This window comes from Euleptes europaea, chromosome 9, assembly GCF_029931775.1.
Source record: "Euleptes europaea isolate rEulEur1 chromosome 9, rEulEur1.hap1, whole genome shotgun sequence".
In the NCBI taxonomy this organism is placed as follows: domain Eukaryota; kingdom Metazoa; phylum Chordata; class Lepidosauria; order Squamata; family Sphaerodactylidae; genus Euleptes; species Euleptes europaea.
The window spans coordinates 43,168,026-43,191,383 of record NC_079320.1 but is presented as its reverse complement, the minus strand read 5'-3'; the positions used below and the strand labels follow the sequence as shown (position 1 = coordinate 43,191,383).

The following is a 23,358-nucleotide window of genomic DNA, read 5'->3' as shown; positions in this document are numbered from 1 at the left end:
GCAGGGAGTTGGACAGCATCGAGGTGGCGCTCGGGGTTGCCGACACTGCTTTACTCCCAGAGGAAGACGCGGAAGCAAGACCGCCTGTTTCATTTGGCTTGCCTTGTAAAATTTAGGCAGTTCTTGCAAGTGTTGGTTTAGATTGTAACGGCCTATGGCCTCATACAATAAACTTGACCCTTGACCTTGTATTGGCAGGGACAGAATCAGGACATTCTGTCCTGCTCTCTTCTATATGTGCTACTAGTGTTGGTGTTATGAGCCCCTCCCAAGCACAGGAGGCAGCAACTGTGGCCGTCTGTTGACGATAGCTTCCCCCAACACCCACGACCCTGTTGCAGGACGTGGTCTTTGCCATGGACGAGGAAAGAAGGGCCAAGGTCCCAGGGAGGGCAAAAAAAACAATGCTGAGCTCACAAGTAGTAGTAGTACTACGAAGCGACAACAAAGTTCCCGAAGATGTCTATGAAAAGGAACTAAGGAGGAGAGGCGTGAGTCCTCCCCTTCGGGCATGCATGTATCTCTGCACCAGGGGGAGGGAATTTTGGGGCCTTTTTTGTAGCTCTATAAGTTTCTGAGGCTACAGGGTATTGCTGTTCCTCTGTGGCAGTGTTTCCCCCGTGGGGCTAGGAACAGCAGCTCCCATGAAGCAGTTCCCACACTGGAGCACTCATTCGTTCACGTGGCAGAAATAAAAGAGACGTTCCCCATGGCAACTGTTATCTCTGTTATTTAGGTACGCATTGCCCACATAATACTTAGAAAAGAAAGGAAACCTGATCTCCGTTACCTTACTCCACAGGCATCGCCACTGTTTTTGGTTGCATCTCTAAACTGCTTGATCATCTCCCAAGCACAATCACCTTAAAGCTATCTGGCAAAGATTATAGGCTCATACAATGAACTATATTAAAGCCCTACTGCCTGGGAAAGTTCCAGCTGGACAAGTACATTGGATCACAACTGCGCCATCTGGAAATAATTTGTGCACACTCCAAGGGCCTTATAGTTCTGGGCAAAAGAACAGGCAATGGTTGTCAGTGAAACCTTCACATTAAAGAAAATAATCTAAAAGAACAGTAACAGTGTGCTGTTTTTCAATCAATTTTTGGATACTCAGACAAGACTCTTCTCTTTCTTTTTAACTCACCCTTAGTGGAGATCTTAGCTACTCAGAATGGATATTGTGCATTTTACTTAATAGTGCATGCAGACACAGTAGATCTCTCCATTGCAGGACAAAAGATTTGCTAACAGATTATCTAATAAAGCAAATTTTTACAAGATAAACCTGTAATATATTAAGACAATTTTGGACTTCCAAAGCTGTGGGAATATGGGTTCAAATCCCACGAAACGGGTCTCATAATGTTCTGCCTCTAAAGAGTTTTTGAGAAAAAAGATAATGATCACAATAATGTTCATTTGAAGCCTCTGAGAAGCTTCAGAAAGGGTGAAGCATCCCTTTCTTAACAGCAGCCCCAAACCCCAGTGAAAAAACAAAGGCTGGGCATACACACAGATTAGCCTGTATGCAGTTCACTGTTCCATACAATGAGCTTGGTAGCAGAACTAACGTTTTTAAAGCATTTAAGCAAATAAATCAGCTAGGGTCATATAAATAACTATAAAAAGAATAAATAGAGATCAGACTTTATAACTGTTTTCCTTTCTTTTCGCCAACTGTCATTATACCAAATATCACAACTGATTTCAGCGGACCTTTTCATGTAAGATGCTCATGTAAGAGGAGGGCTGACCCCGAGGAGTTTCAACATGCTGGATCTGTTCGGCTGGTTCAGACATACCTCTTTACCCGTTTGCTCACTGTACGGAGCATCCAAGGAGAATCTGCATGTGTCAAGCAAGCCCTCCAAGTAGCTAAGAGCTCCCACTGCTCCCACACAGCACTTTGCAAGGGAGACAGTTTGCCTCTTTGGCTGAAAGCTATAAAGTAACCAAGCAATGAACCTGAGGGTGTACTTATCAGAAGTCACAATGCTTGAGCAGTTCCATTATCCTTAACATAAAAGTGGAGGCACAATTTTATACAAATCTGTGTTGTTGTTTTTAAAGTGTATTTAAATAACTATGGTCATTCCAAAATATAAACATATGCGTGAAAAATTGTATCACAAAAGTGTGCTGTGGTAAAATGATGTTTTTCTTCCTTTTCACACAATACTACTGTGAGTTTAAACTTTCCATTCAGCTGACAGTTAGTAATAAGCAGTGCCTAAACTTATCCATGATTGTGCATAAAGTTAGACAAGTAACCAAAAACCAAGCTAGATGTAGTATCTTTGATTTAAAAAGAAGCTGCAAGTTTATGAAGAGGAAGGGGGTGGGAAGATACTGAGGAATTGGGGGAGGGAGGGAGTTTGCTTAACTCTTCCCCCCCAAGCTGTTTTCCCGAAATCTACCTCCACCTACTTTCCCACGTACTGAGGGTACTGAGGCACCCTGAGCAAGCGAAGCATCTTGGGAAGGGAGAGTTTTGGACAAGATAAACAGCTGGAGGGAAAAGGGTTTAGCAGCTTCTATCTTCTCCACCATCACCAGTTCCCCTATGTACACTAACAGCTTTCCGAGGCTGCTTTTGACTCTTACAAAAACGAAGAAGAGCTCCACAACCACAGGTCACATCTAGTTTGGGTTTAAGTAACACTGGATTTCAGAATAGCAGGATACAACAGGAGTAACACTTTTCACATCACAAAAGGTAGCCGTCAAATGAACAGCAACTAAAGCTATTTCAGTTTTGTTCACATTCAGTTTTGAGTAAAAAAATCTATGGAGCCAAGAAGCTCATACCTAAGTCTTTAAAATATATTACCAGAGAAGCCATGTAAATTGTATAAATTTGTATGTACACTAGAGACATCTGAAAGTAGTGTTTTCTTCTCTCTATCTGGGTTTCAATGAATGACAATTTTTCTAGCTCCCTTTCAAAATAAGGGGAATTAACTGACAAAACACTGGACTCCTCCTGTTGAAATAATTACAATTTCACCATTTAAATCATTAATGGATTGTCAATGTACGTGGCCTTCCCTAAGAGTTTAGTGACTTTTGTTTGTAACTAGAGAAAGTTTCAAATATCTCAAGCTTTTTAAGAATACAAGGACAGATAGAACATTTTTAACAATCTCCTTTTAACTAATGGCTGATTAACAAACCAACCAAGTCTTTGCTTTAAAATTCAAGCGATCTTGCAAACATATATAGTTACTATTCTTTACATGTTTATAAAATTAACACACCCTTCCCACCCTTATAAAATTGCATGAATCCCAACTGCATAATTCCAATTTGGCAAAGTGTTAGGTTTTTACACAGATGAAGGTCTTCATCTCATTGTCAGGTTCTTCACTGATTACAAAACATTTTAAGCCAAGAGAAATAACTGTATCAAAAATCCATGGATACCATGTACACTGTCTGTACATTAAATGCAGAGAACTAAAGAAACTGGACATAGTTCTGTGGAATAAGTCCTCTCTTCCCATTAAGAGTTCCTTCTAGCCAGCCAGGTTCTCGAGACAAATGCACTGCAGAACAAAGAGAAAAAGTTCAGTTAACTGGCTATTCAGAGTAGCACTCAATGATAGAACATCAATTCAGTTCATGAAAGGACCCAACAAATCTTCAACCACATCAAATCATTCCAACCGTCATCGACTTTACATGAAGAACAAACACAGACAGATAGGTATTCTGAACAAACTCATGTTTTTACACTGCTGCCTGAGAACCAAAGTATTCATCCTGTGTAGTTGCACAAGTCTCTTTCTCCCTACTGCCAAATTTTCTGCTTGATGCAAGTCACCTGCCGGAGGCTGGACTCTTAACTGAGATACACCCCCCTCACTTTGAGGGATAAGGGCTGTGTAACACTTTCCCTGCTAGCTGTTTGCTTTTCAACCTCCCCCCCCCAACACCACCTCACATTGGTTTCCCATGCAGGGGGGAAAACAGGACTTTTATGACTGATCGGTGTTACAAGAATTGGAATTGCAGTATTGCCTCTTGCATGTGCAACAGCTTGTTGTGTACATTAATCCCCTTTAGAGCTATGCATCAGGTTTACTGACCACTTAACTGTATGAGGTTGGAAAAACTGAAATTATTAAGATATTTGCAAAATATGGTAATTCACGCTATTTATGCAGATAGAATACCCTGTAGTAACTCAGCATAATAAATGACTTTGTTCATAGCTTCGCTGTCTCCCTATTAGCTGATACTTTGCAAGGTAAAGGAAATATTCTCTTAACAACTTTACAGAATACAACTACAACAGGAGGAGCTTCAGAGCAACTTGGAGGAAAACTCACCAATTTTCAGTCATCTTTGTACTTCATTGGCACTTTTTCATGCTATTGCTAAAAAGGTAACCCTGCTTATGCATACATTTAAAGCAAATTTTCAAGATGACAGATTCATATGATCAGCTATACCGTTTCAGTGGATCTCTGTAATGTCAAAAATAAATGCAGCGTATAATAGAAAGTTTTGCTGAAGTTTACCAAAAGAATGCATAGAAAAATAGCCTTCTCTAACAGCAACTCCTGTTAATATTTAGCATGCCATTTATCCTTTTATCACTTTCAGTGCATGATAATAGGGCACAAATCCATTTTAAGCAGGATGCTCTGACATCGCCCGAAATGGTCTGCAAAATGTTCCTTCACAGAAGCTGTGGAGCTGCTTAAGCATATTAAGACTGCCAAGATGCGCCATGCATTACATAGGAAACATTTGATACGTTTACTCAAGTTACAAGCCTGACTATACATCTTAACGCTCACTGGAATCTCTGTTAATGGCATGATGACACACTGTTTAGTACCATCTGTTTAGGCTCCAGAGTTTACAGTACTGTAAGCCAATTTAACTTTTTTTGGGGAGAGATCTAGTGGGGGTCAATTCATACCACTATCTGGGGGACTTTTGTTTATGGACTATAATAAATGTATCAAAACCCCATGGATTACCATGAGTTTGTCTGTTACGAGGGTTGTAAAATACAGGTGATAAGGCAACTGCCCACAATCTCAGCTTCTGGTTCAATGCACCACTGAAAATGTTTCAGAATTGTCTGCAGGAACTGACCATACGGCAGAGTGCTCCGGCAACTCATTTTCATCAAGAAAAAGCTATTAGGGATTAATAGGGTTGGCAGGTCCCTCTTCACCACCAACAGGAGGTTTTTGGGGTGGAGCCTGAGGAAGGCGAGGTTTGGGGAGGGGAGGGACTTCAATGCCATAGAGTTCAATTGCCAACGTGGCCATTTTGTCAAGGTGATCTGATCTCTATCGGCTGGAGATCAGTTGTAATAGCAAGAGATCGTCAGCTAGTACCTGGAGGTTGGCAACCCTAGGGATGAAAGACTGTGGCTGTGTGAATTAGCTGAGCCTTGATTTCAAGAGAAACATAGTGGGTGAACAAGACTGCCTTGGTGGTTTTTGCATGGTTGGTTTCAGAACAAGGAAGGCTATAGCAGACCATTTCACACTTTCTCCCAAATCACCATTATTCTTATCACCATTATTCTTATTTATATGGTATCATCAACCTGGCCCCTATTCAAAGACGTTTATGATTTAATATTCTACACCAGAGACTGACTACACAGGGAGGGGATGAAAGAGAAACCAGAGAAATTGGGAAAACAGGCACTGACTTCAGTTATGTGTAGGAGATAAGGACTAAGGAAAACATGGTGAGCTGCTCCTGCTGCTCCTAGATAGTCAAGGGGCACCCACACCTGCCATCAATTATCATATTGTCACCAGTTTGAAGCACGTAGTTAGTGACCTATGCATAAAATGAAATTGTACCCCAAGTGGTTCAATACAGAACCAGTTTTGGACTAGTGGAAATACCACACGGCATATTCTACTCCGATGTTTGCCATTAAGACAGCACGGAACCTGCAGCTCCACAGTCAAGACCTGAACCCCTCTGGCAGCTCTATGATTATGCCACATCTGTGCCTAACCCTGGCTAAAAAGACAATGATATCGGTCTGTTTTACAAATTGAGGGCTTAAAAAAAACAGCACACGAACAAAAAATGAAGCACTGCAGTCACACAGAGAATAAAATCAATGGCTTTAAGCACACCTAGCACTATGCCGCACTGTGGTGCCTCCACGCCACTGGTTCCCAACCAGGGGTCCGTGGACCCCCAGGGGTCCGCGAGAACTAAATTAAGGTCCGCGAAACAAAGTTATAAACCCATAATAAATTAATAATTTCAATTAAAAGTTCTCTATTATAAAAATATATATTCAAATATTATTCTAAGTTTAATGTTTAACTAACAGTTATGATTAAAGTTTATTTTCAAATTCTCGGAATTTTTATTTTGAACCTTGGGGTCCCTGCCCCGAACAAAAAAGTCCTAGTGGTCCCGGGTCCAAAAAAGGTTGGGAACCACTGCTCCACGCAACATTATGTACATCATTTCTGACATGTTAACGGAAATCTTTACACTGTGTGAGGTCTATTAGGCCTCCATTTTAATCACAGAAGCTATTTTAGGCCCACTAAAGTTAGTTGCACAGTGGTAATTTGGGAGCAAGCAGGGAGTAATCCTGTTTGATGTCTGTGGGATACCTCCGGAATACATCTCCGGTTTGGGGAATGAAACTGTAGCACCTTACATGACAAGTCAGCTCTTTCATGGCTAATGATATAAACCTTAACAATCTAACTTTCTTAAACCAACCATCATAACGAGGATCTACTCACCAAGCTATAAAAACTTTCCTCAAATTAACATATTTTAAAACAAATATCAATGGCCTCCGTGTGTAGTGTTGCTTTACTGAGGAAAAATAAATACATCCTCTTACTTCAGTGAACTGCACTATTTCCTGGCAGTATATTTTTAAACCTATGAATATCTATCCTAAACGTACCTCAAAGAAAGCAGTTGTGGTGCAAAGAGAATAAAAGTCACCTTTCATTCAGACAACAAAACATAATGTTGGGTCCTTGGTGACACTTACCATACTCTAGAGTCCAATTTGACTGAATCATCTTTCCTTGAAGGCCAAACAGCAAGAGGAAGGGATTGAGTATCACCTTATTCCACCTCCTTTCCCCTAGTTCTACTTTCTTCTGAGCTATTGTGTTCTTCCTTAGTCACCTTTTAAAGGCCGTAACCAGGCCTGGAGCATGTCCAGTGGCTACTCTCAATCCAGAAGCTCCAGGCCAAAGCCTGCGAGAAACCAAGAACAGTCTCGGAGCAAGCTGTTGCCTGTCGCACCCCTTTCCCACCTCTTGGGTGGAGCAAAGGCTGATTGTCAGAAAGCTGGCTGTTATTATGCCAGCTGTCATTGATCAGCTGGCCAGCTTTACTGGGTATGTCCACAACTACACTGGGTCTAGGAGACCCTGGGGGTTTGATGCTGTGGAGTGCCAAGAAGGAAGAGGGTCTGATTTTGTCTCACCACATGTTCTGTTTCTGCCACACCCCTCCTCTAAATTCTGGTTTTCTTTCAAGTTACCCCTAATATTTTGCATCCTTTCTCAGAAGGGGATATATATGCAAGACAGATGGTTCCATTGAGTCACATTTACTATTCTCTAAAGTCTGAGGAGACAGCTCTCTCAGGAGGACTAGAACAGTCTGCTTTAATTGGAGGTACCAGCAATGGAATTTGGAACCTTCCACCATGCAAAGTAGAGCAGTTCCACTTATCTACTATAGCTACTCTCTACCACATGCATGGCAGTGGATATTTTGGTTGTGACAGCTGCAGCAATGAAATGTACAGATCAGGGAGCAAGGAAACCCACTGGAAACCCCTTTGGCCCTCAGACTGCAGAGAAGAGGTAATATTGTATTAGCCAGTTTTGAAGGATATCCTGATTGGAGTTGTACATGGGAGGAGTCTGCGAGATTTCCTCCAACTTCATCAACTAGATTTACAATTGGATGTACACAAAAGACGAAACTTTAACTCAAGAGATAACCAAGGTAAGTATTGTCAAGTACTCTGTTCCCTCATTGCCTTTTTGGCCTCTTTTCCTTGGGCAAGGACAGTTCCTGGTGTGTGGGGGCAGCTCTTACTGCATGTTCTCAAGGGATGCTAAAGGGTTTTTGGAGGACCTATCTTAAACTGACAGTGTGAGAGTTACCCCAGTTTAAGTCCATTGAAATGAATGGGCTTACAGCAATAATCTGCGAGAAATCTGGTACAAACTATTTTTCAGATGGTACATCACACCAGTGGATATTAAAAAGATAGACAAAACATATGATTGCCGCTGCTGGAAATGCAAAGATAAAGACGGAACCTACTTTCATTTGTGGTGGACTTGTAAAAACAGGGGAAAATATTGGATACAGATTCACCAAGAAATGCAAAAGATTCTTAAAATCAAATTCCCAATGAACCCAGAAATTATGTTACTGGGGCTAGAACCAGAGAACCTGGAAAATAATCATAGAGAACTTTTTGGATATCTCACGACTGCGGCAAGGATAGTATTGGCAGCATCATGGAAACAAGAGACTGTTCCGGACTTGGAAAAGTGGCAACAAAAAATGGAAGAATTTGCGGTGATGGCCAGACTAACCAACATCCTGAAAGAAAGAACGATTGATGACTCACAGAAGAAATGGGAATGCTATTTTGAATATGCTAACTGGAAAGTGTAGAATAAAAATTTAACAGAGATAGAAATAGTCATATATTTTGATCAAATTATAGATAAAGATAAATTTAGAGCACAAACGTAGACAAGTTTAGTAATGTTTAAGTAAATATCATAACAATAGAACAATATTTATGTAAATTGATTCCTGAAGTAAGCGCAAATTGTTTGAATGAAAGTGTATGTATATGTTTGTTATCTTTTCTTTTGAAAATGTTAATAAAATATCTTTAAAAAAAAGAAATGAATGGGCTGAGACTGGAGTAACTCTCCTTAGGAATGCACTGTGACTGTCTTAAAACCAGCTATTCCATTATTTTTGTTATAAACTATTTTTGGGGGGAGGGGGTTGATATCAGCCATACTGTCGGAACCAAGAACTAGAAGGAATGCTGTTCATTTTGCATGAACTCTCACCCTCTTGGACTTTTTCTTCCAGCCCCACTTCTCAAGCTGGGCATGGGGTAGAAGAACAGCTTTTGTATTCATGCAACCAGCTCTCAAAACAATCCCCTGAAATATTAATGCTTTCCCATTTAAATCAGAGCATCATATAGATTTTTATAAGCAAACATACTATGGTGATGGGGGTGCTGGTGCGGTTATAGTTGGAGAACATGTGTGTTTCTTGCACCAAAAGCACTCTCATATTCATATCTGTTACTGGTGACATTTTAATCACTTGTAATAAACATGCAGAATATTTAAATTGAAGACAGTTTTGTTTAGGACTGCACTGGACTAATTTAGTTTGTATTTATTGGCAGTCCTAATTGGAGATTTTAAATTGTGGTCTTTTATGTTTTTTTTAAATATAATGGATGTTTTATTTACATTGTAAGCCGCCTCAAGTTCTGCAAGGTAGGAAGGTGCTTAATAAATGTATTAAATACAATAAATAAATACATTGGGCATGAGGGTTGTTAAAACGGTTTGAGGGGACACAGGAAAGGACACGGCTTTTGGAAACTGCCTATAGTTTCCAGGTGTCTTGCTAGAAGACTTACAGCCTGAAATGCAAACACAATTAGTTCTCAAATACAAATACTTGCCTCCAGGCCCTAACATGCCATACAGTATTATGTAGAAAGGACATCTTCTCAAAGCTGAGTGGAAGTTTCCCCTTTGAGAGGCAATGACAGAATAAAAAAGAAGAGATATTGTTCTCCATGCTCTGCCATTCTCCTTCTATTAAGCCAAGCCCTGCCCACATCCTACCTGCCCAAGAAGCAGGTTTAAGCAGCCCAGACAAGATAGAGGAGAGGATCAGATCTGGATCCCAGGACTGAGGCTTTTTCTTCAAAGTAGTGTAAAAGAAAGGGGGAATAAAGCAAAACCGGACAGGGGGTGTACAGTAGGGATGGGGTCATCAGAAAAAGAAAACGAGGGTAGGCGGGAAGAGAAATATATAAAATCCTTCCTAATGGCAGTGGCACCTCATGTCAGACACTAATTCAACAGTTATTTTAATGGTTGATACTAGTAGCATGTCAATTTGAGTGATGCACTGTCATTTCAATAGTTAAAGTTATTAGTCAAGCAGCAGAAATGATGTATTATTATCTTAATTCTTCATTTAAAGGTTTATTAAGGCATCAGGGAATTGAAACTGAGTGATGAATTTGAATTAATTTTTGAGGTGTCTGAGCGCAGGCAAAATTCACCAAGAGGTAGGCAGGCAGGCAGGCAGGCAGAAGATGCATTTCTGAAGGACCAACAAAGGACAGATGAGAAAAACAAGACATACCTGCCGGGGGGAATGCTATCTTTAAATAACTTCATTAGCTTCCAGTTTGTTTCCAGGCACAATTCAAAGTGCTGGGTATTGACCTATAAAAGCCCTTAATGGTCTGGAGCTGAGATACCTGAAGGAAGCCTCTCCCTATATGAATCTACTTCAGAGCTCCAGGTGAGACCTATCTCAGGGTGGCCCCACCATCAGATGTTAGATCTGTAGCTGCCAGAGATAATCTTTTGTGTGGGAAATATGGAATTCCTTCCCCAGGCATGTTTGCCTGGCAACGCTTCTATCTCTGAGGTGCCAAGTCCTGTTTACCCAAGATTTTAACATTGATTAATAGGAAATGCTGCTTCTGCTTTTATTGGCATGCTGTGCTGCTGTCTTATACTGTGTTTCAGCTTTTCTCTTGAGCTCTTCTTTCAACTAGCTTTATTGTTGAATTAATTATAGCCATAAGCCATTCTGCGTGGCATTTTAACAAAAATAAATAAATTTGTAGCAAATATGTAACAAAATGAGCTATTCTTTCTGATAATTAATATTTCTGTTTGGAATTACCATGGCCATTGTGTTATTCAGACCTGGAAGTGCTTAACTATTGCCTCTTCTTCCCCATTGTTAAGAGAGGTGGCTAAGAAAAGAAGCAGCATTGATCCTTAAAGGATCCTCCCAATATCAACACCTCACAGAAAGGTAGCTCCGATTCTAAAAAAGGATGAACAGGGCTCAGCCATGTTCCTGGTCCCAATGTTTGAATTTTTTGATCAGCACTTTGAGGCCAAGTTAGGAATGAGATATATTATTCCGTACATCTTTGGTACAAACCTGTTTAGAGAGTGTAGTATAGAATTCCAGTCATCTACATATAAAAAAGAGGTCTCAGAGTAATAGCAGTGGGCAACTAAGAGACCCTTCTCACATTAGCATCATGGCATGGAAGTCCATGCAGCATAGCTTCTTCTAATACTGAGTATATTAAGATTTAATAGTGTGAGGAGTCCCTGTAGAGAGAAATTGTTCTCTCACAGAAAACATTAGAATGAGGGCATTTAGTGAAATTTACTGGCAGTGGGTTCAGGATTAATACAAATTAAGTATTTCACATAAGACATAACTTACAGAATCAGTTGTCACTACTAGTTCATACCCCTTACAAAGAGGATTACACAAAGTCATAAAGGATCATTCACAGTGGGTAGCCGTGTTAGTCTGTTTGCAGTAGTCAAAAAGGGCAAGAGTCCAGTAGCACCTTGAAGACTAACAAAAATATTTTCTGGTAGGGTATGAGCTGAGCTGTGGCTCATGAAAGCTCATACCCTACCAGAAAATATTTTTGTTAGTCTTCAAGGTGCTACTGGACTCTTGCCCTCATAAAGGATCAGTTTATCAATAACCAGAAGCTGTACCTATAAACAGCCAGAATCTCCCAAGTTCAGGGGAAATATATTTGAGTACCAGATGCTAGGAACAAACAACAGGGGAACAGAAGTCATCAACATGATCTTCTTTTGATGATTTCTTGGATTATTCGGTCAGCACTGTAGATAATTTGGTCAGCGTTGCTGAACTAGAAGGATCTTTTGTTTTATTTAGCAGGGCAATTCTAGAAGAATGATTTGCATTCCTTTGATACTATAATCAAAGCACTGGTCACAAATATTAGACACCAACAATCTATACATTTCTGTCACCCTTCCAACATAATGCTTGCAAGACCTTTTCCTGTTGTATCTGTGACATACGGAAATTCCAAAAACCTCTCCCGGTCCACCGATTTGATGCTAAGGGGGAGTGTGTGTCATCAGAATGAGCAAATTGTCCCTTGTAACCTTGGTGAGAGCATCCATCACTATAGAGTAATAAAGGTGCCATTCTCCACTTTAGTGTGGTTTGAAGTTTACAGTGTGAGGAAAAAACTCACAATTATTTCATACCAGAGATGGGCCTCAGCATGTGCTCAGCCCTGTCCATTGCTGATGCTGGCCCTGGTCATTCTATCCCTTGAACTCCAAGAATGCTTCAGAAATCCAGGAAAGCAGAGTAGAGCAAATCACTTTCTCTAGGAAGTTACTCTGGCATTCAGGAAAACCTACTGCATGGTTGCAGTAGGTCTCATGTAAATGTGCTGCATAAATAAGGCATTTCCACATGGGTTCCCCCCCCCCCCATCAGTTCTGGCCCCATATTGCTTCAGTTTGCCCTGATTTCCACACACATTTTTGTGCCTTTAGCTTTTACTTCAGGTTTTGTTTGTTTGTTTGTTTGTTTCTCTGGGGTTTTTTCCTGTTTCTTTTGAGACCACTTTAATCTCAGCATTTTTCTGGAAGCCAATTTTCAGTCGCCTTCTTCCTTGTGTGTAATATTCCTGTCGGTTTTCTTTGTCCTGCCAACTCCCACACACCTCCAACCCACTTTTCAATGACTGGATTGTGGTCATCATCAAACCACTCTCTCCCCTCAGTTTTTTTTTTCTTCCAAACAGCACTAAAATATCGGTATCTCTCTAGCCCCTTCCCTCACAGAGATATAAGGGGAAAGGCCACAAGTGAAGTGGCTAGAGACTTAAGGGTTTGTTTGTTTTCCAAATGAAAGCTGGGAATTCAGAGAACTTGCCTATCAGCAAGCACAGCAGTTTATCGAGATATCGCTATTTTAGTGCCTTTTAAAAAATGCAGCCATGATATCGATATATCAATATGTGTGTGGGTGTAAAGTGCCATCAAGTCACAGATGACTTTGGTGACCCCCAGCAAGGGGTTTTCAAGGCAAGTGAAAAGCAGAGGTGGTTTGCTGTTGTCTTCCTCTGCACAGTCTTTCTTGGGGGTCTCCCTTCCAAATATTGACCCTACTTAGCTTTTGAGATCTGATAAGATCGGGCTGTACCATGCAGTCTTCCCTCCCATATCAATATAGGCAAGCCAAAAAATAAAAAGGGGGTGTGCTATGATGCCACCGATGATGGCAGCACCCTTCATCGAAAATCCTGTAAGAGAGATTTCCCCAATGTTTATTGGTGTATTGCCTCCTCTGATTATCTAAGGCAGTGCAGAAGAAAATAAACTGACTCCACAACTATGAAAATGTAGAGGGAGGACAGACGTGCAGAGGAACCATGCCCAGATTGATTCCAATGCTTGTGGATCAACTTTAAGAAAATCAGGAGGAGTAAGTTGAGTGTGCCAAACAGCTCATAGTTTTTGCAACTCATAGTTTTTGTTTTGAACTGGAGGCAATGGCCACCTAATCCAGAAGGTATTGTGAGCACGGTTCAGAGCCATACCAGCTGCTTATATCATGGAATGGAGATTCTATTTGTGACTTTAATGGTGTGGAAGAAACTTGGAAGCAGCAGCTCTTGTGCTTCTAAAGTATCGTTATAATAGGACCTAAGGTGGTTTCATCAGAAAAAGAAGGAAATTTACAGCATTTCTCTTTCCCCTTTGGAGGAAAGATGACGCAAGGCATGACATGCCTGAAAACGTCCTGCTGAATTCCTGTGTTGTGAACTATGAGCTTCAACTGAGCATGGATTTGACTAGAAGGGTTTCTTCACAGGCTTGCTGAAATCCCCACCCTTACAGTAAATTAAATTTGCTTTTAGAAGACTTTGAAGAGACTAAACATTTAGCTAATTCCTCTTTTATCACACCTGACTCAGACACAATCTGCCTGTAAGGGAACTTTTGACAGGAAGGACCTATATCAGGCATGTTTTTTAATGGTAAAAAATGCAGGCCAGGTGTTCTCCTTTTTCCTCCCGCACAAGAGGGCAAATGTGGGCAGGCCAACCTTTTTTTCCCAAGCAGCTGCAATAAGAGAAATAAACTCCGGTGAAGTCTTGGTCAGTGAAGTGTTGCCTCTGTGCTTTTGAACAACAGGTTTGATACATGTATTAAATGATACCATCCCCTCCCTCTGTGCCCAGTTTTTTTTTGTACTTGTGCGGAAAAAAATAGCTCTGGTATGGGTTCCTTACTTGCTTCGGCATGTTTAAAAATTTAGAAGAACATTTTGCCAGGATTTGGGTGATGAAAAGATTAGGTTCATGAGAAACCTTCCCAATATGTATTTTTGGAATCATAATATTGCCAGATAGGTGCACTTAGAGAGAGATGGGCCATTTTTAGATTATGCTTTTCCCCAGAACATTATTTTTTAAAACTGCTTTCAGTGGCATGAGTTTATTGGCTTTCCTCAATTGAAAATATGAAAACTTCTATGTTTTCTTTCAAAATAAGGGCAGGGAAATTATGACTATCTATCTGCTTTCTTCACTTGGTTCCAAAACAGTTCATTTCAGACCGGTCTCTAAGGACCAGGTTGTCCCTTTGATCGGTCTCCCCATCCTAGGGTTGCCAACCTCCAGGTACTAGCTAGAGATCTCCTGCTATTACGACTGATCTCCAGCCGATAGAGATCAGTTCACCTGGAGAAAATGGCCGCTTTGGTCATTGGACTCTATGGCATTGAAGTCCCTCCCCTCCCCAAACCCTGCCCTCCTCAGACTCCACCCCAAAAACCTCCTGCTGGTTGCAAAGAGGGACCTGGCAACCCTACCCCATTCCCATGCAGGACCTCATGGCTTCTGTTAATAAAATCCTTCCCTTCCTCAATCTCATGAAAGGTAGCAATCCTTTCCTCCAGGTTTTGAAACTTCTCTTCTAAGAGTCCTATCAGCTTAAACTTTTGACAAGTGAAGTCCCATCTCATCCTCAGGAAGGAAAACAAACATGGCACACTCCCTACAGGTCACTGGAAATGGGCCTTGAGCATCCAGGGTCACCTTCCAAGTGGATTTCTTCACCCTAGAATTTCCTCCATATGTTGATGTAACCTGGGACTTACAGGCCCGACCTAACATCTACCAAAGCCAAAAGTGTAACGTATGCAGGATGTAAAAACTTCTTAGTTTCTTATAGGAGCCCCAGGCTAAGAACCACAGGTGAAGAGCCCTTTGGCTGTTGCCCTTCGGCTCATGCTTCTGACAAGGAGGCTTAGAGTTCAAACGCTCAACAGCAGACGGTGGGACCACCTATCAACCCCAGGCAAACAGACCCTCCTCAATCAGCAACAAACCAAACGGAACCAAACAACACCCACTCACCCTCAAAACACTTTCCTTTCACACAGCAATCTCAGTTAATGCTCCCTAGAAGTTTAGAAAGTTTCTAGCCACAATCCTTCCTAAGAGCTCTATAGCATAACTATTGCTTATGGAAGAATTGGGAGGGGTTCTGCCTGTGAGATGAGACGTTACGAAGAATGGAAATAGGAGCCCCGCATTGTCCTCCTCCACACATGCAACACATCCACCATGGCCCCAGAAGCAGCAGCCAATAAACAGGAGAAAGAGAGAGATTGACCCAATGTCATTTGTTGAGTTGCAGGACTGAGCAAGGATTTAAATCTCAATTGCCCTGACCCTAGCCTAATGCTCTAAATATGGGGTCTCTAGCATAAACATTTTTGATGTTTTACCACAGAACCGCATCAAAAGATGAATACTGAGTAAGGAGCTCCTGGCCTTCTCTCGTTTCTCAGGAATTAAAGGCTATTGCATGACCAAAGACTCTCCATTTCCCTTCAGCAGAGGGGAAGGTGAGTGGATAATATTTATGGGAGAACTCTGAACAAAGGCCTTCTGGTCATAACTGTGATTCCAGTGACCCGAAGTTTGGAATGAACACCAATAAGACATTTCTGTAGCTTGCAGACCTGTGTTGCTATTTGTGATGGCCGTGTACTTTCTCAGCTCCCCACCCACACTTTTCAGTAACACTGACCGTTGATTTTCATTATCGTGTGGGTTGTGAGCAGTCAGCAAGGCAATGTTAACAATTAACTGTGCTGGATTACATGCTGCTATTATAGAGGAAGCCTGCGGAGGTAGAATAGGAATCTAAGCTGATTTCTACTACTTACCCCTCCCCCCGCCCCTTCTCCTGGAGTTAGGGTTGCCAACTCTGGGCTTGGAAATTCCTGGAGATTTTGGGGGTGGAGTCTGGGGAGAGAGGGGTTTGGGGAAAGGAGGGACCTCAGCAGGGTAAAATGCCATAGAGTCCCCTATCCAAAATGGCCATTTTTTTCCAGGGAAAGTTATCTCGGTCATCTGGAGATGAGTTGTAATTCCCAGGAGATTTCCAGGCCCCACCTGGAAATTGGCAACTCTACCTGCAGTAATTCATACCAACATCTTCCTTTCACACGCACAAAAAAACAAAAAATAAGTTATTGTCTCTTCTTTAGAAGGGCTTAATGCTAGGTGGTTTGGGGGGGATGAGACAAGGAATGTAGCAAGTAATTGGTTAGCGCAGCAAGGGACTGCAGAACTCCACTTTAAAACAGTTACAAATTCACACACGCACCGCTTTACTGAACTGACAGGCTATTTCTGTCAGAGACAGAAAGAGTGATTTCATTTGGAACTCCTTAAACCCAAGAATTTCAGCCTACCGAAATAGCTTGTGTCTTGTGCTAGTTTGTGTCTGGGGATATTTCCCTCAGTCCCCTCACAAGTCCCTAACCTCCTAATTCCCTAGGGTAACACAGGCCATTGGCTTAATTTCTGCCTCTTTATTGGTCCCTGAGCCCTATGCATTTACACTATAGATGTCTGAGTTCTTTACGTTCATTGGGCAAAGCCTAACTCCCTAACTAATCTCCTGGTACAAGAAGAAGAAGAGTTGGTGTTTTATATGCTAACTTTCTCTACCACTTAAGGGAGACTCAAACCGGCTTACAATCACCTTCCCTTCCCCTCCCCACAACAGACACCCTGTGAGGTAGGTGGGGCTGAGAGAGTGTGACTTGCCCAAGGTCACCCAGCTGGCTTCATGTGTAGGAGTGGGGAAACAAATCCAGTTCACCAGATTAGCCTCTGTCCTGGATTTGACTCACCGGCAGCTGGAGCCTTCCCTAATACACTACGTGATGTAATGTGTAGGGAGCCAGCGTGGTGTAGTGGTTAAGAGAGGTGGTTTGGAGCGGTGGAGTCTGATCTGGAGAACCGGGTTTGATTCCCCACTCCTCCCCATGAGCGGTGGAGGCTAATCTGGAGAACTGGATTTGTTTCCCCACTCCTACACACGAAGCCAGCTGGGTGACCTTGGGCTAGTCACGCTCTCTCAGCCTCACCTACCTCACAGGGTGTCTGTTGTGGGGAGGGGAAGGGAAGGTGATCGTAAGCCGACTTGATTCTGCCTTAAAAGTCGGCATATAAAAACCAACTCTTCTTCTACATTCCGCTTTTCCTCGCCTTCTACATTTAATCTCCTTCCCCTTCAAGTAGACTCCTCTGTTCACTGTGGCAGCTTGATTTGGCTATTTTAAAAATCTTCCTCTCATCTTCCATCGTTCTTACAACTATCTTGTAGCCCAATGTATATCCTTACATGTAGCAGTGTACATATGTTTGTAAAAAAAGTGCAAACACATATTCACTTCATAAATGAAATCAGGGATCAGTACCTGGATAAATGTAGGTTTTAAATTACACATTGAGATGTATATGTGTTGAATGTAACATATTACTTGTATACAGAAAAATCAAGTGTACACTGTACACAGATTCTATGTTCATTCACTATAACTTGTAAACAGGGCTACCGAGTCAGAATACAGATTTAGTGAAGTCAGTATTTTCTATTCTGGCTGGCACTGGCTCTCCAGGATCTCAGGTGGAGATCTTTCACATCACCTACCACTTGATACTCCTAAGAGGAGATGCCAGGAACCAAACAAGGGACCTTTCCCTGCTAAACAGATGCTCTACCACTGAATCACAGCCTAACCTACCTTTCAATACTTTTCATTCAGCTCATAACCTGCTTCTCATAACCCATTTATTCTCTGGAAGAACGCCTTCCCTAATCCCCCAAGTAACCCCCTGTGCCCACTGAAGTTTTGATTTATGTCCACGTTTCCTATTGTTCCACTCACTTGGCCTCCTTTAAATAATGAGCCAATGGGACAGGAATCTATTTGTCTTCTTTCATATTTTTATCTTGTTATATACGTTGATATATTAGGCCACTATTTTTTTAATAAGTGGAGGACCCAGAAGGACATGTAGGGGTGGGATCTCATCCCCCCCATTTCCTCTTTCCCTTCCCTGAAAGCCCCTATAGCCTCTCCCTTTATCCTGTTTTCTTTTCTCCTTAACACCCACCAGCCAAACTACTTTTATCTTCCTCCCGTCTTCAGTTTTCCCTCCCCTTCTCCGGCAGCTTCTCTGAGAAAACTGTGCCGGTTCAGCTACTGGACTGGGCCAGGCCCAGTTTCACAGTGCCAGCTGCCAGGCTGCATGGAGGAACTTGCAAGGACTTGTAAGGGTCACCTGCAAAGATTTGCAGGAGGGCCCCTCACTTTCCCCTGTACCCCCTTTCCCACACTATTTGATCTTTCCCTCCCCTTAACTACTCCCATGTTTTCACCATTCCCACTAATAAACCAACCAACCTTTTATCTGCTCCCCATCTTCAGCTATATCTATCATTTCATTTTCCCCAGTTTTACAGAAATAAGTGTTATGTCTGTTCATGGCTCCAATCTCTGGATTTAAGAATCCGCAGATGGGGCCATGTTTAAAATTAGATAGATACTAAGGGGCTGACTCACTGTCTGCTGTGTTAGAGATGAAATTCTGTGGCCCTACTTCATCGCAGAGAGGAGTGGAGAAAGGGATGAAGCAGTTTAGTCCTACAGCAGGTGAAGAGAGGGAAAGATTGGCAGCAAGCCAAGGCTCTCTGTTTAAGCAAGGTTAAATGTTTTCTGCTACTGTTATTGCTACTCTTGTATATATGTATATAGTTGTATTAGGGAAACATAACGAACAAGGTCATTTGGAGTTGTAATTTTTGAATTATCTGATTATTGTTAAATGTATCCGTTTTGTAGGCCATCCACCAGAGTCCTGTAAGCTCGTCCATGCAACTCAGGACTGTCAGGAAATATGCTCCATCCCATAGGTCAAAGTGCTGGGGTAGCATAATTCTGTATCAAATATTATGAAATCTATAGTGACTTTAAATGCATTTGATTTCAGCAATTCCACATTCCAATTCTATCAGTGATCAAATTCACTCTGCTGGCATCCAACCATATTTTACCTTTAAAGATAGTGAAATATTGTCAACTATACTAACAAGTATTTCACATATAGTTCTGCTTTGCTTCAAAGAAATTCATTTTATATACCTACTGATAGGTTGCCTTTTGGAAAGAAACCCAGCAAATTTAAAAAGCTACTGTATGGGCTTACATAATGCATGTTACATTTCTCTAATACCAGAATTCACGGAGGAGGGAGTCGGATGCAACAAAGTATGTTCTTCTTTTTCTCACACCCTCTTATAATACCTTAAGGAAACAAGCTCAATGATGTATTTATTATTATTTTTTACAAATATATCTCTCATTCTGATCATACATCCATGCAGTGAAAGGCACTTTGCATATTTTCAAATTTCAAATTGGTTTTCTTAATACTTACCATCTTCAAAAACTGCCCCAATTTGAAAAGATAATTCGGAGCTATGTTCTGCCTCACATGGATAGACTGCTCTTGCTTTTCTGCTGGCAACACTGCAAAACCAAGTCAAAGATCCTTATTAGTGAGTAATTTTTCTTTCTGCAGGATCAGTGTACAGTTCTTAATTTTTTAAGAGATTGCGGGAAATATTGTCCACACAGTCTATGCAGGAAAACAACCCAGCTTAATTTAAAGGAGAATTTGGTCCTACAAACACATCTACTTCCTTCAAACACCACCTGTCACAAAATCAGAAAGAGCCTTGGCTACTTACCGTGAAGGCTTCTTCTGCTCAGAGGGACGAAGGGCATCTTCAAGATGGGTGTTTCCTTTTCCTCTTAGCTCGGGAGGCAGGATTTAATATTTAAATTTTTCCTGGCTTCTGAGGGTAAACGCCCCCTATAGCCAGTTACAAAACTTTCCAAGCCTTAGAAGATTAGTAGAAAAAGCTAAGAAACATTTAATTTGTTATTGTACTGTAATTAGTATTTTCATGAACTGTAATGTTAAGTACACAACCTTGAACTTCAACTAACTGTAAGACTATAACTCAACTAGTGACGGACGTCTGGGAGGGCAAGATGCCCTTCGTCCCTCTGAGCAGAAGAAGCCTTCACGGTAAGTAGCCAAGGCTCTTTCTCGGCTCAGAGGGACAAAGGGCATCTTCAAGATGGGACATACAAGAGCTGTCCCTGTCCTGGAAGGGTTAGACATCCTGTAATATGCTTTGCAATACTCGTCTGCCAAATGCGGCATCTGCAGATGAGTAAAGGTTTAATCTGTAGTGTCTTACAAAGGTAGACACAGACGACCATGTGGCCGCCTTGCAAATTTCCTCAATGGGAGCCTGTCTGTCGAAGGCCGTTGAGGTGGCCGCACTTCGAACTGAGTGGGCAGTTATGCCTCCGGGTATGGGTAATTTGCTTTCTTTATAGGCCGTCTTTATACATAAGGCAATGGTGCGACTGATAGATGCCTTTGACATGGGTTTACCCTTTTTTGGTTGTGAAATATTGATAAATAGTGATTCACATGTTCTGATGCTCACTGTTCTGGACATGTATATATGTAAGGCTCTTCAGAGATCTAGTAAGTGCCATGTCTTTTCCATAGGTGTTTTTGGATTGGGACAGAATGATGGCAGTATTATGTCCTGCTCTCTATGAAATTTTGTGTTGCACTTTGGGATGAATGAGTGGTCATGTCTAAGTACCACCTTGTCCTTGTGGAATGTGATCAGTCCTGGCCGAACAGACAGAGCTCCTATCTCCGAAACTCTGCGTGCCGACGTTACAGCAGTGAGAAATAGGACTTTCATCCTTAACCATTTTAAACCGACCTTTGTAAGAGGTTTGAATGGCGGTTTTGTGAGTGCAGTCAGTACGGTATGTAGGCTCCAGGTGGGAAACCTGTGTCTTACAGGAGGAGCGATAAGAGTCATGCCTCTAAGGAATGATTTTATGTGGGGATGTTTGGTCACTTTATACCCTGCCACTCGTAGAACAATAGTGGCTATTGACGCTAGCTGTCTTTTCAGTGTGGAGGTGGCTAAGCCAATTCTGTGACCCTCTTGTAAAAAGGAGAGAATGCCTAGGGTTCGAGGTTTGAGTGGGTTGATGTTTTCGCGCCTGCACCATCTGGTGAATGCCCTCCAGGTTGAATTATAAATTCTCTGTGTTGAAGGTCTGCGTGCAGCCTGAATAGTGTTAACTATGTCCTCGGTGTAACCTAATCTGTACAATCTCCCCCTTTCAATACCCAAACGGTCATTTTGTACCATCCTGGGTCGGGATGGCAAACTGGGCCCTGTATCAGTAGGTCCGGTCTGTCTGGAAGCCTCCAAAGGTTGTTGTATGACATCTGTATTAATGTGGGGAACCATGGGCGTCTGGGCCAATACGGGGCTATGAACAAGACGTGTGCCTTCATGTTTGTATCCTCCTTAGCACTCTTGGAATGAGTGGAAGGGGCGGAAAGGCGTATAACATTCCCTTGGGCCAGGGTGCCATCAGTGCATCCGTCTGTTCCGCCCCTACTTGCGTGTATCTGGAATAGTAGCGTGGAAGCTGGTGGTTCGTACTATTTGCAAATAGGTCTACTATTGGTGTTCCGAATCTCTGTGTGATAAGGTGGAATATGTCTGGATGTAGAGACCATTCCGTCTCGCTGAGTGTCTCCCTGCTGAGCCAATCTGCCTGCATATTGGTAACTCCCTGTATGTGTTCTGCAGAGAGTGATGTTAGATTGGACTCTGCCCACTGTAGTATCGGTAACACTTCCTTGTGAAGCACTGATGATCTGGATCCTCCGTTTGTTTAAATGTGCCTTGGCGGCCACATTGTCTGTCCTGATCAGTATGTCCTTGCATTGAACTTGTTGTTTGAAGCTCTGCAAGGCTCTGTAAATCGCTCTGATCTCTAAAGCGTTTATGTGTAATTTCTGCTCCTGGGGGGTCCAGGTGCCCTGGGTTATGTGTGTGTGGAATGTTGCCCCCCACCCTGTCATGCAAGCATCTGTGTAGATCTGCTTCGGAACAGGGTAGATGAATCTGAGGCCCTTTGATAGGTTGTTTTGGTGTGACCACCATAGCAGGCTGTTCTTGGCTTCCTTGGAAAGGAGGATGTTGAGGTCCCTTTTCCTTTGTATGTCCTTTTGGTAGGGTCTGAGAAGCCATTGTAACGGTCTTACATGGAGTCGAGCCCATTGAACAGTGGGTATGCAGGCTACCATGTGACCCTGTAATTTGGCAAGGGACATGAGTTTTGATGACCTGGCAATATAAGTCTTTTTTGCTAGAGACGAAATGAGATTGATTTTTTTCTCTTGTGAGAAATAGTGTGTTTTGTTGAGTGTCTATTTCTGCCCCTAAATGTGTCAGCCGTTGAGAGGGGATCAATTTGCTCTTTTTGTAATTGATTAGGAATCCGTGTGTTGTCAATTTTTCTATCACTAATCGTGTGTGTCGTGCGCTTTGTTGTCTTGAATCTGCACATACCAGTATGTTGTCTAAATAGGGATGTATTCTTATTCCCTCTTTGCACAGGTCTGCCACCAGAGTAACCAGTACTTTGGTGAATACCCTTGGGGCTGATGTTAATCCGAAGGGGAGGGCCCTGAACTGGTAGTGTGATCCTTGATATAGGAACCTCAGGAAGCAGCGATGTTGTGGGCATATGAGAATATGCAAGTATGCTTCTGTGAGGTCTATGGACATTAGAAAATCTATCAGTCTTAATGCCTCTGTGACTGACTTCAGTGTCTCCATTCGGAAACGTCTCAGTGGGATAAATCTGTTCAGAAACTTCAGATCTAGGATGGCTCCATCCTCCGTCTTTCTTGGGAACTGTGAAGAATACTGAATAGGTTCCCAATGAGCATTCCTATAAAGGCACTGTTTCTATAGCTGCTATGTCTAA

The 23,358-nt window shown here is 42.0% G+C and overlaps 1 protein-coding gene across 2 annotated transcripts in view; it reads right to left on the bottom strand.

The window, feature by feature from the left end:
• Nucleotides 1-3,187: 3,187 nt before the first annotated feature.
• The window catches only part of ARHGAP10 (Rho GTPase activating protein 10), a 168,744-nt gene continuing 148,573 nt past the window's right edge, over nucleotides 3,188-23,358 (bottom strand). For both annotated transcript variants that reach the window (XM_056855461.1, XM_056855462.1), the window contains exons 22-23: nucleotides 19,904-19,995; nucleotides 3,188-3,551 (exon numbers count right to left, since the gene is read on the bottom strand). In XM_056855461.1, the coding sequence (XP_056711439.1) occupies nucleotides 3,463-3,551; nucleotides 19,904-19,995 (181 nt within the window). In that variant the 3' untranslated portion in view covers nucleotides 3,188-3,462. The remainder of the gene's footprint in view (nucleotides 3,552-19,903; nucleotides 19,996-23,358) is intronic.